Below are 18,452 nucleotides of genomic sequence, written 5' to 3' on the forward strand. Positions count from 1 at the left end.
CCGCATATTAGAAGGATTTCTGAAGGATCATGTGACACTGAAGACTGAAGTAATGATGCTGAAAATTCAGCTTTGACATCACATGAATAAATTACATTTTAAATTGAAATAAAATTAAAAACGGCTATTTGAAATTATAATAATATTCCATATTTATGTTTTTACTGTATTTTGATCCAATAAATGTTGCCTTGGTGAGCATAAGAGACTTCTTTCAAAAAAGTACATCTTATCAGCCCCACACTTTTAAACTGTAATGTATCACTTACATTAGTGTGTCAAAAAAGAACAAAAAAGTAACTTCGAAAATTAAACTTGTGACATTAACTCTTAACAGAAATTAATTTTTTCAAAAAAAGCTTTTCACACAAATGGATGTTGAAAATATAATTTGTCCTGAAAAGTCAATTAAATTAGAAAAATAAACAGTGTACTCGGATATTTGAACTTAACTGCCTACTGTAAAATTGTTTATTTTATAGTGAACGGTAACCAGCTAAGTTTAAATGTTGTAGCCCAACAAAAAACTGAAAGGTGTGTAGGCAGTCCTTCACTCTTGTCCAAGACAGAGTATGCAGGATGAATAACCTTTTGGTTTGGCCAAAATTCAGCACTGTCCACAGATGATCAGAGCACCCGGGACCGATATTAATACCAGGTGTAAACAGGGTCTTTATTTCTCTGTCTGTCTTCTGTAATGCTGTGGATGTGATCTGTTGCAACTATTTTCACCTTGTTTGTGCATCGAAATCATTGTATTAACACACGTACAGCCCAACACACAGTGGTACGCACCTGCCAGTTCCTGTTCAGAGAGCGTGTGAATCACAAATAAAGGGTTTACAGGGCCATTACCTGCTCAGGACTTGTGACACTTTGGTTTGTGGTGTATATAGAAAGTCAGACAGAAACAGTTTCTTTTATTTTCTATTAAATTTCTCTCTGTGTTTCTGTAAACTTTCTGTTGTTGTGTTTATTGTTGTTGTTTTTGTTCCTAATTTTTATGAGTAATTGCCCCCTTTTGTTGTTCTTTTTGGTTTCCAAGGCAACCTTCCAGATGCTTTCTTTCATGGTTTTGACTCCTTTATTGGGGTTTGTAAGTAGCTCTTGTCATTACTGCTCTACCGCTACACACACTTTTCAACACACACCTGCTTTTTTGCCTCACTGGCCTTCTCCTCCTTGGCAAAGTGCACTCACCACCTGTCTGTTACGAGACTCCAACGCACTCGGCCATAATGTGTTCAATAGCCGCGTTGCGTCTTACCTTTTGTTTTGCCCTCTTATTGTGTTTCCTCACCTGGCGTTTTGTGTCCCAGACCTCTTTGTGCTGGAGAGAGACATAAATGCACTCGTTTGGCCTCAGTTCTTAATAATTAAAGAGACAGTTGTGTTCCTCCAGGCATTTCAAACACATACAGCTCCTTAAAGCCAAACAAATTATTCGTTTTAATTATACTTTTTTATATAATTACCACAATGTTGTTGTTTTTGTTTTTTTATTTACACTACTGTTCAAAAGTTTGGGATATGTGTGTGTGTGTGTGTGTGTGTGTGTGTGTGTGTGTGTGTGTGTGTGTGTGTGTGTGTGTGTGTGTGTGTGTGTGTGTGTGTGTGTGTGTCTGTGTCTGTGTGTGTGTGTGTGTGTGTGTGTGTTTAAAATTCTTTGTTTTTGAAAGAAGTCTCATGCTTTGTTTTTGATAAAAACTTGTAAAAACGGTAATATTGTGAAATATTATTACAACCTAAATTAACTTTTCTATTTTCATATATTTTAAAATGTATTAAAAAAAATTGATTGTAGAAACCATGATACTTTTTTCCTGGATTATTTGATGAATAGAAAGTTTAAAAGAACAGCATTCTAACAGCATTAATATTACAAATGTCTTTAATTTCACTTTTGATCAACTTAATGCATCCTTGATGAATAAAGGTATTATTTTCATAAAAAAATCAAAACTTTTGAACGTAGGGTATGTGTAAATATACACACTGCTTGTCTCTTGTTATCACAATAGCCCTATAAAAGCTTTCCAACATTCACATTATTTATTTTTTAGTTTAGTTCATTTGAAACTAAAATTTCATTTTAATATGAAGCGACGGTGCTGTGATTAAAATCCATAAATTATTCTAAATCGATTTGGTGCCTTAAGAGAGCATTGAATGACCTTGTCTGGAATGTGTTCTAATTTTATTTTTTACCATTAATCCAAAATTACACTTAAGCCCTTTTAATTCCATTTGATAGTCCACAGTTTAATCCCAGTTTAAGATTATTGTTTAATTTTATTTGAAACCTGAGTGAAGTCAACAACATTTAGAGGGACCTTTACTGATCCTCTAATTATTTTAACGGTTATTATTTAAATGTAGATATTTGTCATTAGGGACATTTGATATAAAGTGCGATATCTGATGGAATAACACCCAGGTCTCTAGACCGTAGATTACAAGCTCTAATTTCCTTTAGCGTCTCACATTTAGCAGCTGTTTCTAAACTCCTGGCTCTGTTAACAGAGCGATGAAACGTTTAAGAGGACGGGAGCACGGGTGTCATGATAGTGCTGAGAGGTGCTCATTTAGAGCCAATTGCGATGGACACAAAATCCTGAAAGAATCGTAGCCTGTAAAAATCTAAGATAGGAATTCTGTCCCACAAAAGTGGAATTAATTGTTTTTAGGGAAATTGATTGCAAATTGCTGGAGAAGATTGTAAATATTTTGAATCAAGAAGATAACTTTTTAGTTGAATTTAATGGAGAGAAAAAACCTGGGAAATGATGTTGCCTGTATTTAACAGAAATCAATTCATAGTGTTATATGATTCTAATTTAAATATGAGTTTGAATGTGCCAATTTGCACAAAAAAAGCTGACATATGCAGTTTACAGTCGTTAAGAGGGGCTGCATTACAAACCAATGTAGACTTGCTGTAATTTACTGTAGGTTCTGGTGAAGAAAGTACTGTCTCTTTAAAAACAGCTGCTTTTTATGTGTGTGTGATGGTGTGTGGTGATGCTTTCTCACTCTTAGCATGTGGCTTCATGGGTCACGCTCTTTCTGCAGCCTGGTCTGATGCATCATGGGTGTCTGTTTGAGTTTGCGTGTGCACACGCATGTGCTTAAAAGAGATGTGAAGTTGTTGACTGTTTATCTAGAAAGTACTTGTCAGTCATCAACTTCAGCCCTACAGAGTGACAGCAGCTCTTGGACCCCTCAACAGCCTGATATCTTGCCCTACTTCAGTCAAGCAGAAGAGTCATTTTAAATAGAGACTTGAAGGGATAGTTCACACAGAAATTGATTTAGAATCATTTATTCGTGTTCTAACCTGTAAGACTTTTTAATTATTAAATTAGAAACTAGCGGTTTTAATGTAATTTTTTTTGTTCCTGTGATGGCAAAGCTGAATTTTCAGCATCATTACTCCAGTCTTTAGTTTCACATGGTCCTTCAGAAATCATTCTAAAATGATGATTTGCTGCTCAAGAAACAGTTATTATTATCAATGTAGAAAACAGTAACAGTTATTACAAACGGTGTTACTTTCTTTCATGATTCAAAAGAACAGCATTTATTTGAAATAGAAATCTTTCGTAACATTATAAATATCTTTACTTTTATTTTGAATCGACAATAGTCACAAAGGTTTGGAACAACATGAGAGTAAGAAACATGACAATTTTCATTTTTGCGTGAACTATCTACCTTTTTCCAAGAGATCGTATATTTGTATATTAGTACAACCTAGGACAGCCATTAATGATCGTCTCCTCTTTTATTAAATGTTCTATTTCACAGTTTAAATTTGTTCATTCTTTTGGCCTCGATGAGTTGATTTTTAACGCTGTGGCATAGGACATTCATGAAGAGATCCCCTGGAAGCCTTTCAAACAGATGGGGTCAGATTCTCAGTGTTTGGTCCAGTGATCCATGGCTTTGTCCACTGTCGCCATAGAAAAGCTAAACATAGGAACTGAATAAAAAACTGAGATGTACATGGATCGATTTCAGTATGAATGTGTTTTATGTCCTGCTGGTCTGGTCGATAAAGTCCAGCCTGTGACTCATAGAGACTCTTGAGGATCTTAATATGTTCCTCTGAACCCCGACGGAGACTTTAATGACCACACTGATGCCAGGGCACTGCACGTCCAGACAAATAGGGACTCTGATCGCTGAACTGCAGGGGGCAATTTCATTTCAGTTCAGCCTGTTCAGAAAACTGATGTAGTGTCTTCAGTTCATCTCCTGAATCAGGCAAATTGAAAAGGAACTGAGGCCAAATCTGGAATTCATTGATAACATGGTTAAAGGAATAGTTCACCCAGAACTCAAAGTTCATTTACAAACCCAAATGACTTACACTACTGTTCAAAAGTTTGGGTTCAGTAAGATTTTCCTATCAAAGTCTATGAAAATCGATCAAAGTATGGGTACTTTTAAAGTGGTCTTTATGACTTATGGACTGTATCTTAAAGGGTTAGTTCGCCCATTTAAGACAAGAAGTTGTATGCAATCCTTACCAGCACTATAGTGCATACACACTGACCCACTCTGTTGTCACCTCCCTGGTCAGAGTTCTGGCCGCTGGAAGTTTTTCAATAAAGTTCTCCAGGTTATTTTCCGGGGCCACAAAACTGTGCGTTTTTACGTGAAAAAATGAATTGCGTTTCAAAGCTTGATTAATTTACCACAACAAAAACACGCCGGTCAAAATTCATACCTCAGTTTTTATCGGCACTATTTTCTATCCATTTCTATCAATCCGCGCCGCTGTCAACGTCAACAGTGCGCACGTTCCGATCAGCTGTTGATAGCGCGACTCGGTGACAACATGGCTGACTGCGAAACTTCTGATGGTGAAACCAATTTTAGCACAATGTCAGACGGATCAGATGATGAAAGTAATTTTAGCACAACGACAAAGGGATACCTTTATGAACCGGAGTATACAAGATCAAATCAAATGTTATTGATTGCAACACAAAACCTCAATTGTGTGTGTGTACAATCAAATAGTTTTCTCAGCAAATTGTACCAATATCCCTATATAATGTTTTTATATTAGACATCTTTTCACGTGTTTTATAATGGAATCTAAACATCAGCTTGTTTACCGTACAGTTTAGACATGGGATCATAAAGTTAGTAAATAGAGATTACCCGTGGTACTGGTACACCAAAACTCTTTAATTTTCCTTTTCCTCCTTGGTTGGGGATGTAATCGTCTTCGCTGAAGTGAGCACTACACACACAGAGTAGCCGATGGCAACCAGCCAAAGCTGTCTCATAGTTATATTCGAAACAGGAAAACGATGGAATCTGAACTTGGATCCCGGCACATCCTTGTGGTCACAGCCCGGGAATTTACAAGTTCGCACCAATGTTAATTTAATACTTTTTATGTCGTTGTCAATCGATTGTGTAAACACTATGGAACAGCTGATCGGAACGTGCGCACTGTTGACGTTGACAGCGGCGCGGATCGATAGAAATGGATAGAAAATAGTGCCGATTAAAACTGAGGTATGAATTTTGACCGGCGTGTTTTTTGTGTGGTAAATTAATCAAGCTTTGAAACACAAATCATTTTTTCAGGTAAAAACGCACAGTTTTGTGGCCCCGGAAAATAACCCGGAGTACTTTATTGAAAAACTTCCAGCGGACAGAACTCTGACCAGGGAGGTGACTACAGAGTGGGTCAGTGTGTATGCACTATAGTGCTGGTAAGGATTGCATACAACTTCATGTCTTAAATGGGCGAACTAACCCTTTAAGTCTTCTGATTCTTTCTGATACCTATATGTGAGGAACAAACCTAGACGTTTAGTTGTCATTCACTGAAAATTATGAGTATTTGGTTTGTGGTTGGATTGTTCTTTTCAGTGAATCATTTGATCAGATTGACAAATGAAAATGATTGTAAATGATAACCGAAATGTCAATTTGGGTGAACTATCCATTTAATTGAAGGCACTCATATTCAAACTGAGCAGAAAGGGAAAACAACCTAATTTCTGTTGATCTGTTGCTGAAATTTGTATGTTGCAGCCAGCACTCTTACATGCAGGGTTTAGAAAACGTGTGGAAAGCAGCAGCAAATGTGCTTTATTGTTTACTATTGATAATCTTATGCTGTTTGTGTGTTTTTTGAGTGGTGTGTATCAAGGCACGTTCACACCAAGGACTATAACAATAAATATATAGTTTTACAAATTGTTCAAAGAATAGCATTGTCCACACCACAACTCCAATCCAGTCCAATCCAACTTTATTTGTTAAGCACTTTTAAATGACCAAAGTTGACCAAAGTGCTGTACAGAAAAATAATCACATGAGGCATTGAGAACTATAACGATACACAGAGGAACGATATCACTTTCATAATCGTTTCCAGCTGATGAATGATAAAAACATTGACAGCCAATCAGAATCCATCCTGCTTTAAAGAACACAAGCAAACGGCAGATGACCGAACTGCAGTGCATGCTTATAATAAAAAGAACCCAAATAATTATCTTTATAGTTATCGTTCTTGGTGTAAACGGGCCTTAAATGTGTTTGTTAAAAATTTTGTCCACCTTTTAGGAACCCTGAGAGTTGAGCCCAATCTTTGTCATGCTGTTTCTTTACCCTTGTGTTTCCTAAAGGCCCTTAATTCAGATGACTGGTGTTCATTTGTCGTATTTTTTTTTAGAATGGAAAAATCACTTTTAAAGATGATCCTCTTCATATGTATCCCTTTGGAATCAAGATATTTTCAAACCCGAACTCTTGTGTGTTAAATACATAAGAACCAGTGTTATGTTACTATTATTTTACTGCATTCTTAGTGTTTATTCATATTTAGAATTTTTGTGTTTTCAGTTTTAATTTTAAAGTTATAGTAATTTCGTTATATGCTTGTCATTTTCATTAGTTTTATTTATTTTATTTAGCTTTAATGCATTTTTTTATTTCAGCTTTAGTAATTTTATTACTTCAACTTAAACATATTTGATTTCACGTTTGTTTAAGTTTTTTAAAGAATTGAATCTAATATTTGTTTCAATTAACAATTTTTAATAGCTTTAGTTTTAATTTTAGTTTAAGTTGTCAACAAAAACAACACTGCTGAGAACAGGGTTTAGTTATGATCAACTTCTATTTGGCCTTCATGTAAATGTTTTCTCTCTGAGAGGCATGACCCCTAAAGTCTGGTGTGTAGTGGATTTTTAGCACGTATGGGCTGGCCAGTGGCCATATATGTAGAAAAGCTCCAATGTACATGTCTTTGCTGACTGTCTGTATTTCCACTGCAGGTTCCGTCCACGCCACCTCTATAGCAGCATCACGTGTGGAACAGGCGCTGTCTGAGGTGGCCTCCTCCCTCCAGAGCAGCGCTCCAAAACAGGGACCGCTCCACCCTTGGATGACCCTCGCCCAGATCTGGCTGCATGCAGGTATAAACACAGCCCTCATTTGCATCTTGTTAACATAAGCCACGCCCATATCTTGTTTTTGCACTGTATGAGGTCCAGGTTTAATGGACGGCAAATTCTGTAGTCTTGCTATAAAATTCTTCATTTATAAACAAACTGTAAGAGTACACCATATTCAAATATAGAAAGCTTATTCCTCACTGCTTTGTGAACCCAGGTTGTTATTAATAACTGCCTTTGTCCAAACAAATACATTAGGGAAACCACATCCAGCAGGATCGAATTACCCATCTGGATATTTTTGCTCTCTGTCTACAATCAGCATTTACAGATAGACAAGCAATAAAGTTTAGGAAAGTTCTGCGTCTGATTCTAGCAACTCCAAGGCCATTGGTTCGATTCATATGCTACCCAAGTACTGATAAACGGGGTAGTTTTTTTTTTTAATGCTGATACCTTGGATTTTTTAGGCCTATTGTGGACAGCTGACTCCAGAAGTTTTCATATTCTGTGCTTTGGTTAGTTCACAGTAGTGAAACAAACTAAACTTTTTCATTGAAGCTTTAGTTCACCCAAAAATGAAAATTGCGTCATTATTTACTCACCCTCATGTCATTCCAAACCCGGAAGACTTTTGTTCCTCTTCGGAACACAAATGAAGAATTTTTGATGAAATCTGAGTTTTCTGTCTCTCCATTGACAGCCTATGCAACTACCACTTTGACACTTCAAAAAGTTCATAAAAAGATTGTACAACTAATCCATTTGAATCAGCCAGTTTAGTATACATTTTCTGAAGAGACTCGATCGCTTTATATGATAAGCAGATTGAATTTAGGCTTTTATTCACATATAAATATAGCAAAAGCTCAAACGTGCTGCGTAACACGAGAATGAACCTCATTGGTTCTCTCACGTCCAGCTAGCGTACTTGAGCTTCCGTGTGCAACAACTGATGTGTGCATTGATGAATGTTTATATGTGAATAAAAGCTTAAATCAAATCTGTTTATCATATAAAGCGATTGTGTCTCTTCAGAAAATTTGGACTAAACTGCTTCATTCATATGGATTAGTTTTACAAACTCTTTATGAACTTGCTGAAGTGTCAAAGTGGTAGTTGTGCAGACTGTCAATGGAGGAAAAGAGAACTCTCAGATTTCATTAAAGATATCTTCATTTGTATTCCGTAGATGAACGAAAGTCTTACAGGTTTGGAACGACATGAGGATGAGTAAATGATGACAGAATTTTCATTTTTCATCTTTTTGCAATATTCCAATATATTTTAAACACTTAATTCAATTAAAATAGTAAGACACTATAGGGCTGTTACCAATCAAATAAAACTAGGATCAACAAAAGCCATCTCTGTCGATGATGACACTTCTGTGACATTCAGCTGCAACTGAAGTGGCCTTATTTTAGATGTAGTTACACAGACTGGTTAATCTTATTCAGAGGTGGGCTGAATGAATTAACTCTATAATTACATTTGCATAGATAATACTATGAGGTTATTGTTCCAAATTAAAAAAATTTAAATGTGAAATTATTTTAAAAAGGAAATGATACTTTAAAACTGAAATTAAAACCACCAGTAAGTGACAGCACATCAGTGTCTTAATTAGTGAGTCATTGAATGAATCATTCAAACTGACTGATTCATTTAAAAAACAATTGAATAAATCAAATGAATAAGTCAAAATATGAATAAATACTATAATGGTACGTACGTACTACTAAATTTGGGGGAAATGGAGATACTAAAATTGGGAAATGCGTCTCTCACATAAAAATCCTTTAATTTGTTGTCTCAGTATAAAGCAGTCAACTTGGATACTAAGACTAATTATTCTTTAACCAGCTTGGCTGTCACTGAGTCAAGTTAGGGAACCTTAGCAGGACTTGGCAGGGTGAGAAAGGTGTCAAGAGTGAAGCATGCTTAGTAGTCACTTTCCCTGAGTTTGTTGGTTGGCTGAAAAGGCAGGACACCCCATCAGTTCCTCTGTTTCATCACTGTTTTTGAACTATTAAACAGTTCAGATGATGTAGCTGACAGCCTGTCTGAGAATCCCATTTCCTGTGTGACTCGAGATAAGAAATAAACTCAACGATCGGTCCCCCCAACAATGCTTCTTTCTCGATTTCCTCTTTATATCTTATTTTTCTTTGTCTGTCTCTCCATAGCGGAGGTGTATATTGGAATGGGAAAGGCGGCAGAGGCGACAGCGTGTACGCAGGAAGCAGCCAACCTGTTCCCCATGTCCCATAACGTGTTGTTTATGAAGGGTCAGGTGGCAGAGCTGCGGGGGAACGTGGACGAGGCCAAACGCTGGTACGAGGAGGCTCTGTCCATCAGCCCCACCCACGTCAAGACCATGCAGAGAATGGTGAGCAAGTTTTTTACCCGCTAACACAAACCTGGTGTGGTTTTACATATTCATTAAGGCATTATTTAGTAGTAATTGGCTGCTCCCCACAGTTTTTTCAGGATTTACTCTTCTTATGGGAATGTTTAGTGCGTGTTAGATTGGCATGCTGAGTTTGAGGAGAGAGACAAGATCTCATCCCGTGTCACTATTTACCAGACAGTGTGTGTGTGTGTGTGTGTGTGTGTGTGTGTGTGTGTGTGTGTGTGTGTGTGTGTGTGTGTGTGTGTGTGTGTGTGTGTGTGTGTGTGTGTGTGTGTGTGTGTGTGTGTGTGTGTGTGTGTGTGTGTGTGTGTGTGTGTGTGCGCGCGCGCGCGCGTGCGCCCTGCTGTCTCCAGGGGTGTTTGTGTGTGTCTTAATAGTAAGCAGAAATGTCATGTCTCATAAAGGAACTCCCCTGTAGTAGACGGCTGCAGGAGGAAGTATTGCCCCTGTCTCTGTCAAATCTGTCTCTCTGACCTTCTTTTGTGTGTGTGTCTGTTTATGTGTCTGACACGGTTCTAACAGCAGGACAGTGGACGGCATCTGAACTCTCAGAGCTGCTCACACTATCCATTTTCAAAAACCACAGATAATATAAATTATACGAAATAATATATTATTAATATAATATATAAATGATATAATTATATAATATTATATTACATAATTGAATCAAAATAAACCGTTTTTTCCCATATATTGTTACTTATCAATATTTTAGATCAGTTTTACAATATAAATAGATGATCTGTTTTCTAAAAAGCCCATGTTGTACTCTAATTTATGAATTTATAATGCTTTTTAATGTGGGTCAAATTTGAGGCTAAAGGGTATGTGCGGTTTTAAATCAATAGGAGGGTTTACATTTATCCAGATGGAACCTGGAATATTATTTTTTTTACCAGCAATAGTTAAAAACCTTCTTCCTCTTTTGATTTGTCTTTTTGCAGGGTCTAATATTGCATCAGCTACAGAGGTACAGTCTTGCAGAGAAGTTCTTGCGTGATGCGGTGCAGGTGAACAGTACGGCACATGACGTGTGGAACAGTCTGGGTGAGGTGCTGCAAGCCCAGGGCAACGACACCGCCGCGACTGAATGCTTCCTTACTGCCCTGGAGCTGGAGGCCAGCTGCCCCATCTTACCTTTCACCATCATTCCCCGCACCCTCTAACAAAAAAACCTCTGTCCGAGAGTCGTGCATGAACCACAGCCCTTAATCGCACACAAACGCCCGACCCTGAAACTTCTCTTCTATCCTGGAATGCCTTTCCCACCCCTCTAAACTTTTTATCTGTTCTCAGATAAATAAACTCCGATTGACACGGTTATCAGTGTGAACTCTTCTACACTGCTTCACTCTCGTTATTTTTACCATTCCCCTCTTCCTTCCTTTTTTCCCTGCTAGAATGTCCTCCTACTTCTGTACATCATAGTGGTGCTGCCCATCTTAAATCCCCGCTCCCTACAGCACTCTCATTGGTCAGTTTCACGCCACTGTATGATTGGACCAATGAGAAACCTGTACAAGCTGTTGTCACAGTGAAGCGGGTGATTGATGCAGCGGCTTCATCAAACCACAGTGCTTCCTTTTTGCCCGAAACATGTCCTGAAACATACAATCTCGAGATTCTAGTAGCTGTGTGTCACACGAACCAATAATAACACTGACACAGAGACGGTCAAAAGTGTCTATACGTGTGCTGTGTGTTTGTGCAGAGTTAAATGGACGGTGAGAGAGTGTGTGTCCTTTATATGTGTAACTATCCAGAATCTGTGGTGTGTGCGCATGCTTATTTTGAATGGAATACTTGACACGCTGTTACAGTGGATCCCTGTTACACGCACACGTGTTCCTGAGGACAGGTGTGTCAACCTTGTTATGACTCCTAGAGAAACATTATGTCCCCCTCTGATCAAACACTCTATTGTTTATATACTCTATGTACAAAAGAATCACCTAGAGCACATGGAACGGATGCCAAAAGAACAACTATTCTAAAAGCAAATATTTTATCTTGGTTCTTGTTAAAAGAGAAGATAAATCTAGTTTTGGACATTTCGTTTCGTTTGTTGGTTTATTTTTCCACATTTATCATGATTGAGAGGTCAAGATTTATATTGTTGATTTATCAGAGATGTGTTATATTAGATGTTTATTTATCTGTGTCTCAGTGGCCATGTGTTAGACGGGTGAAGATGTATTCCATATGTGTGTGTGTTGTGTGTTCCCGAGAAACGAACGTGAGGGGAGTTGGACTGTTGCAGACTGACACGTTGAACTCTCTCCGATATGCAAACTATCTTCATAATGGTCAAAAAGATTTCTGCCACGTAAGAGAGAGAAAGAGGAAGATTGTATGAGTGTACTTGAAGTTTTAGCAATGTCAATCACAGGGCCAAACACACAACTGGAAAAGCTGTTTTATGATGTCAATAAATGATCGATTGTGAAAAGTCTGTGTTTTTGTTTGTTATTCCTTTATTTTAGGACAGCTAAAATCGATTTGACTGTCAGATCATTTTTGGTTGCACTTTATTTTACTGTAGGTGTACTTGTAGTGTAGTACTTGGCTGAGAAAGTACTGGGTAGTCAACTACATGGGATAAGGTTAGGTTTAGGGGTAGGTTCAGGGTTAGTACCTATAGTTATTACCCAGTTATTGCTATTACTAAAGCAAATACTTAATATGTACATGGGGAACAGGACTGTAAAATAAAGTGCTACCAAATTTTCTCCTAATTGAGACCATTTCATACAATTGCATATTTATATCTCACAATTGTCTATTTGTCATAGTTACGACTGCATATCTCAAAATGTCACTATTTCTTATTTTAGGTGATCGGAAATGGGACAAACCACAGTCTGTCCCCAAGGGGAGATAGAGATCCCTTCATGTCTGTGCTAGTAAACTGGATGTATTATTCAGGTAACTAGCTACAAATATGTAAACAGTCTGATGGTCCGCACACATTAACTAACTTTCACAGGCAAAAAAGGTCCATTGTCGATTGTCAATAGTGTATGAAGCACAGCTCACACAAATGTCACTTTGTATCTCAGCATCTTTCTTTTGGTCAACACGGCAAATTTGCATGACCAACTGAACCTGAAGTAAAATCTGCGTTTGTAAATATTTCGCCCCTCATGTGAAATTCGTGATTGTTCCTATTGAAATGACTGGATTTAGCCTGCAAAATTTCACAACAATGGTAAATGTGACCACACCTTACTCTTACTCTGCCATAACGTTAACTTAGCTGACCTGAAGAGTATGGGGTCTGATTCATCTGACCTGAAAAGTATGGGGTTTCTAAATTTGTGGGTGTTTTCAAACTGGTGGGTGTTTATAAATCATGCAATGCAAATGATGCCCTTCACCCAGCCCCTCCCATACCTGTCACGAGACAGAGGTAAGAGACCATAGACATCGTCTATATGATGTCTATGTGAGAGACGGCTATACCGGCTTCTTCTTGCTCTGATTGGTTGATTACCTGAACGTGATCCTCCCGAACTTTGTGAAATAAAATTCAATTCGTAGAATATAGTCCATGTTTCAATTGCATTATGACTTGCATTCTGAAACATATCGAAACGTTATGACGTGAAACCGAACTCGCCTTTGCATTGACTTATGAAAAGCTAAGAGTATGTTTCAGCCCCTACTTTTACTCTTTAATTCCTTTTTGTGTCACTCACGTTTCCTTACATGCGCTGCTGACATCATCTCATGCATGTTAAATTACTGTTCCCCTGACTTGTGGTACAGATGAATACCTTAAAAAGCTCTCAAAGATTGATGAAGGTCCAAAAGCTCAGAAGCAAAAAAAAATGCAGAGAAAAGACGAGGGCAGCTGCCTCAGAAAACTAGCGTATACTAGATGTGGCCTAATAAAAAAGGAGTGAGGGAGTAAGAAGGATCTGAGGTGGGAAATGAAGAAGGTGAATTATTTAATGCACTTACAGGCCTTCCTTAAACTAATGAGTACTTGCCGCTTGCTTTACGGGACAGGCAGCACTCCCTGGAGCATGTAAAAAGAGCTTCAGCAAGAGTTTGGTCATTATTAATAAGGGTCCGACGGGTCGTCATCGGTACGTCACATATTATTGCGCAATAACTTCGCGATATACAAAAACGCAAAAATTATAAGCTAAACATATCATATATCGTTAGAAAGCTGAAACTCTTGTGATTCGAACGATGTAAACCATTTTAATATAGACTTAACACAGCGGGTGCAATCGGTGTATTTGTCAGACCACCTACAACAAAATAAAACAACACAAAATGGTAGAAACTCACCTATAAAGCTCATCTTACTTCACTGATCCACTTCATTCCAACAAAAATGGTTTAGTTACACTGTAAAGGGTCCATACAATCCAATTCAGCGAATTATTTGTCCATAACACATTTGTATATCAATAAACAGCCACGTAGTGTTCTAGTCGCATTTCGAGCTAGCTGACAGAGCTAACGCAACTTCGACGCATTCTTTGATGAAGCTACCTTGAACATGTAAACATTACAGATATTTTTATGTCAAAATGGCCGCTGACCCCTGAACTTTTGATTGACGGGTCATTTGAGCGAATTGGTGCTTTGTAGGGGTGTCACCAGGAATCAATAGCCAAGGAGTGCCATCGTTGAAGAATGGTCCTCCCTCTATTTGACTGACAGTAAATCCATGCAGTTACGTGGATTTACGCAAATTACGGTGTTTTCTGATAGCCAATGAATTTCTGAAAGATTGACATCCTGTTTTTAGTGGGAGGATTCAACCTTTCACGCGTGAAGTTCATGCGCAAAGTTGCATAGTGACTGGTGCGCCCGTGCGCAAAAGACAGTTCAACGCGTTTTTGGAGTGAGAGAAGGTTCGAGGTTAAAAAATGGCTAAGAAAACCAGCAAAACACACTTCTTATTAGAAGAGGTTATTGAGCAGTGTACTCGGCGTGACAGCGATGAGTCGGAGGATGATGAATCAGACGAAGATAGCGAGGTTTCATCCATGACTCAGTGGCAGAGGAGATGTTTTTGGGTGGTGGAGACGTCACTCTCGACAAGTAAGTATTTTATTTTTATTATACAACATATTTTACTGCATATACTGAGGTTATGTGTTTGTTTTGAGGTGTACTTGCCAACTTATGTCGTGTGTTATATGTCGTGTGTGTGTTTGTGTGCAAGCGCGGTTGTGTGTGTGTGTATGTTCATGTGCGCTTATGCACCGCGTATCCGTGTGTTCATGTACAGGTTTTATACAGGTAAAGGTTTATATTGGATATGTACAAGTTTATATATATATATATGTATATTTGTGTGTGTGTGTTTATGTGCGCGCGCAGTTCAGTGTGTGTGTGTGTGTGTGTGTGTGTGTTGACGTGTACCTGCTAACTTCTGTCGTGTGTGTGTGTGTGTGTGTGCTCATGAACTGGTGTATATAAGCCTGGTTGTTTGTGTGCATATGTGTTTCTGTTTATATGAGTGTGGATACAGAAACAGTGTAAATGTTTTGTAAATTACTTATTTCTTTGTTTTGTTTTATATCACAGGCCATCATCTGAAAATGAGTCAGATGAAGTCTGGGAGCCAGTCAGTAGAGGAATAAATACTGAGGGTCATGACAGTACCTCATCGGGGAAGGGCCCCAACCTTCACCTTCCCAGAGAGCTTCAGCAAGCAAAACATCAAGAGGCAGAGGACGGGGGAGGGGGAGAGGGAGAGGGAGAGGCAGAGGCAGAGGACGTGGAGAGGCAGAGGACGTGGGAGAGGCAGTCAAGTTGAAATGTCCCCTACCACATCTGAAGAAGGATGGAATGATGTTGACATTCCAGATGTGACACCACCACAGCCTACATTCAGACCACCAAATCACCAGGACCCCAGCTCATTCGTACAGCAACATATACGGTTCTTCAACTTTTCCAACTTTTTTTTACCAACACCCTGTTACAGACAGTAATTCAAAACACTAACGAATTTGGATCAACAAATTACACACATCCCTCTAACCCATGGATTGACATTAGCTTACAGGACATGTTTGCCTTCATGGCTATGGTAATTTACATGGGTATAGTGAAACTCCCTTCACTGACAGATTACTGGCGAGGGGGTAATCTTTACAGCATACCGTTCCAAAAAAGGTAATCACGGGAAAGAAGTTTCTTCGGATCTGCCGGTCCCTTCACATCAGCAGCATGGCGGATGATGCTGCTAATGAGCAGAGAAGAGAACCTCCCAATTCGATCGGCTATGCAAAATTAAACCACTCTACACAGAGATTAGAGAAGCCTGCAAAAGGAACTTTCATCCTGGCCAAGAAATCTCTATTGATGAAAGGATGGTTGCCTCAAAAAGCTCGCATTGGGCTCAAGCAGTATATGAAGAATAAACCTGTGCGCTGGGGATATAAACTTTTTGTCCTTGCAGACTCGAGTAATGGGTACACGTGGGACTTCTTTGTTTACGAAGGGAAGCTGCAAGGGAATAGTGGCAAGGGGCTAAGTTACGAGGTCTGTGATGGAGCTTGTGGACACGCAGTTGCTCGGCACAGGCTACAAGCTCTTTGTAGATAATTTCTACACCAGTCCCTCTCTTTTCATTGACCTCCTCCAGAAGAGGATTTTGGGCGTGTGGAACCATACGCACAATAGAATCGGGTTTCCAAAAACTAAAATAAATTTTCTGGACTCGAAATCTCCCCGTGGCAGTATTCGATGATCCGAAAGGACTCCCTTCTCTTTGTTCAGTGGCGGGACACAAGGGACGTGTTCATGTGTTCCACACTTCACATAGCCCATGCGGGGAACACAGTTCAGAGGAGAGTCAGAGATGCAGATGGGCACTGGGTGTTGAAAGACATCTCTATTCCACCAGCAGTGACAGAGTACAACCGGTATGTATTATAAAATCATCAATGCTATTTGAAAAAAATTTAATAAAATATCTCAATGTTGTTGTTTTTTTTTATGTCCAAACAGGTGCATGGGTGGAGTGGACCTATCTGATGCCCTAATCAGCTTTTACAAAGTGATCCACAAGACCCGGAAGTGGTACAAAACCTTTTTTTATCACTTTATGGACATAGCTGTGGTGAATGCGTTCCTCCTTTATAAGGACATCACAAAAGGCAAAGGACAGGTACCCATGCACCAGAAGGCCTTTAGGGAGACACTCGTTGATGAGCTGGCAGCAGCAGCTGGCAGACCTGCTCCACCACCTACTCCACGCACAGCACATCACAAGCCTGTGCACATCAGTGGACACAGCACTGCAGGTCGTCTGAGGTGCAGACAGTGCCAGGCAAAGACACCAGTCAAGTGCTCCTCCTGCGATACCCCTTTGTGCTTCGTTCCAAATCGGGATTGCTACAATGATTGGCATGTTGCCAATAACCTGTAATTTCTTTTTTCCAATGTTCAGTGGAATACATATTAGAGCACCCAGATGTGCTCTGGAAGATATATTTTCTTTATTCTGATAAATAATATTTGTAAATAGTTGTGTGTGTGTGTGTGTGTATATATATATATATATTTTTTTTATTATTATTATTATTATTATTTTATATATATATATATATATATTTATAGTGAGTTCTTCTAATATTAAAGTGTTTTAATTCAATAGAACTTGTTTTGTCTCTTTATTTGTAGAAAGTTTGGTTTCAAGAATTGAAAAAAAAACCACTATAATGTTTTTATGCTTCACTTACTATGTGTTAGCAATTATTGACAGTGAATCTGGAAGGATTATAATTGCTCTAAGTGTAACGTTTCATTAGAGACCAAAATTATGACTGTAGAGTTAAGCATTCATGAATAGCAGCATGTTTTATGTCTGTGGTAACAAAAGGGTCATTTGGAGTCTCCAAGTGGCCTTTTTTGGGAAACGCCTAGACATACACTTAGATAAACATGTGTAAAACACTCATTTTCTAATGTATTGTTATAAAATTTTAAATTGGGCTTGGTAAGGCTTCATGCTGTGATCACACGGTGTTTTCCAGGTTATACCTCACAGCTATAATTATCTGCAGGCATCTTTTTACAGAAAAAATGTAGGCGGAAATTTTTTCACCCTTTTTTAGTGTTTTCAAAGTTCTATTACTCAATACCAGTAAGACTTACAGTGATTCTAACTGTTTAGGAACAAACCTCAAAGTGTCCCCTTTCAAAAGAGACCAAAAGTATACAAATACTCCCAAGGGTTCAAGAACAGCATGCAATTTAATTTGGTAGGCCTTTTTTAGCCTTTTTTTGCAAATATTGCAGGATTTATAAAAGGTTAAAGAGGTGTGTTTTAATGTCTGTCTGTAAAGGGTTTATGCCTCTTGAGACCTCTTCTTTGCTTCATTCCTGCTGTAAAGTGGCGAACATTATAAACAGCCCAAAATGGCCCCATGCTGGATCTTCAATCTGGGTCAGGAGTATGTTGAACCCTAATGAGCCCTCAGTGACAGCATTATTCCCCTGGCTTCTGTAAACACTAAAAACTAACCCTGACCAGTATATCTCTGAGGGTTTTCCTTTGATCATTTTCAATTGCAGAGCATTCACGTGGCCTGAAATATGGTTGAGAGGTTTGAGCTGTATTTCAC

General features: G+C 38.6%; 1 protein-coding gene across 2 annotated transcripts; it reads left to right on the forward strand.

Moving 5' to 3' along the window:
* The first annotated feature begins 998 nt into the window (after positions 1 to 998).
* On the forward strand, positions 999 to 12,298 carry LOC143702008 (tetratricopeptide repeat protein 7B-like). 2 transcript variants are annotated; one of them, XM_077195686.1, is made up of 4 exons: positions 999 to 1,096; positions 7,311 to 7,451; positions 9,620 to 9,822; positions 10,794 to 12,298. In XM_077195686.1, the coding sequence occupies exons 2-4, from the start codon at positions 7,421 to 7,423 to the stop codon at positions 11,013 to 11,015; spliced, it is 456 nt and encodes a 151-aa protein (XP_077051801.1). In that variant the 5' UTR covers positions 999 to 1,096; positions 7,311 to 7,420; the 3' UTR covers positions 11,016 to 12,298. The 2 variants fall into 2 exon arrangements, with proteins under 2 accessions (XP_077051801.1, XP_077051800.1); XM_077195685.1 differs by lacking the exon at positions 999 to 1,096 and having other exon boundaries at positions 7,141 to 7,451.
* The last annotated feature ends 6,154 nt before the right edge of the window (positions 12,299 to 18,452 follow it).

Source organism: Siphateles boraxobius, unplaced genomic scaffold (genome assembly GCF_051911475.1).
Source record: "Siphateles boraxobius isolate OS27281-9 unplaced genomic scaffold, OSU_SipBor_1 340, whole genome shotgun sequence".
Lineage (NCBI taxonomy): Eukaryota > Metazoa > Chordata > Actinopteri > Cypriniformes > Leuciscidae > Siphateles > Siphateles boraxobius.

Excerpts from the sequence above, each read along its gene's own strand:
- LOC143702008 (XM_077195685.1), top strand. The coding sequence starts at position 7,271 with ATGTACATGTCTTTGCTGACTGTCTGTATTTCCACTGCAGGTTCCGTC. Across the intron at positions 7,452-9,619 it reads CCAGATCTGGCTGCATGCAG|CGGAGGTGTATATTGGAATG; the intron begins GTATAAACACAG and ends GTCTCTCCATAG. Across the intron at positions 9,823-10,793 it reads TCAAGACCATGCAGAGAATG|GGTCTAATATTGCATCAGCT; the intron begins GTGAGCAAGTTT and ends GTCTTTTTGCAG.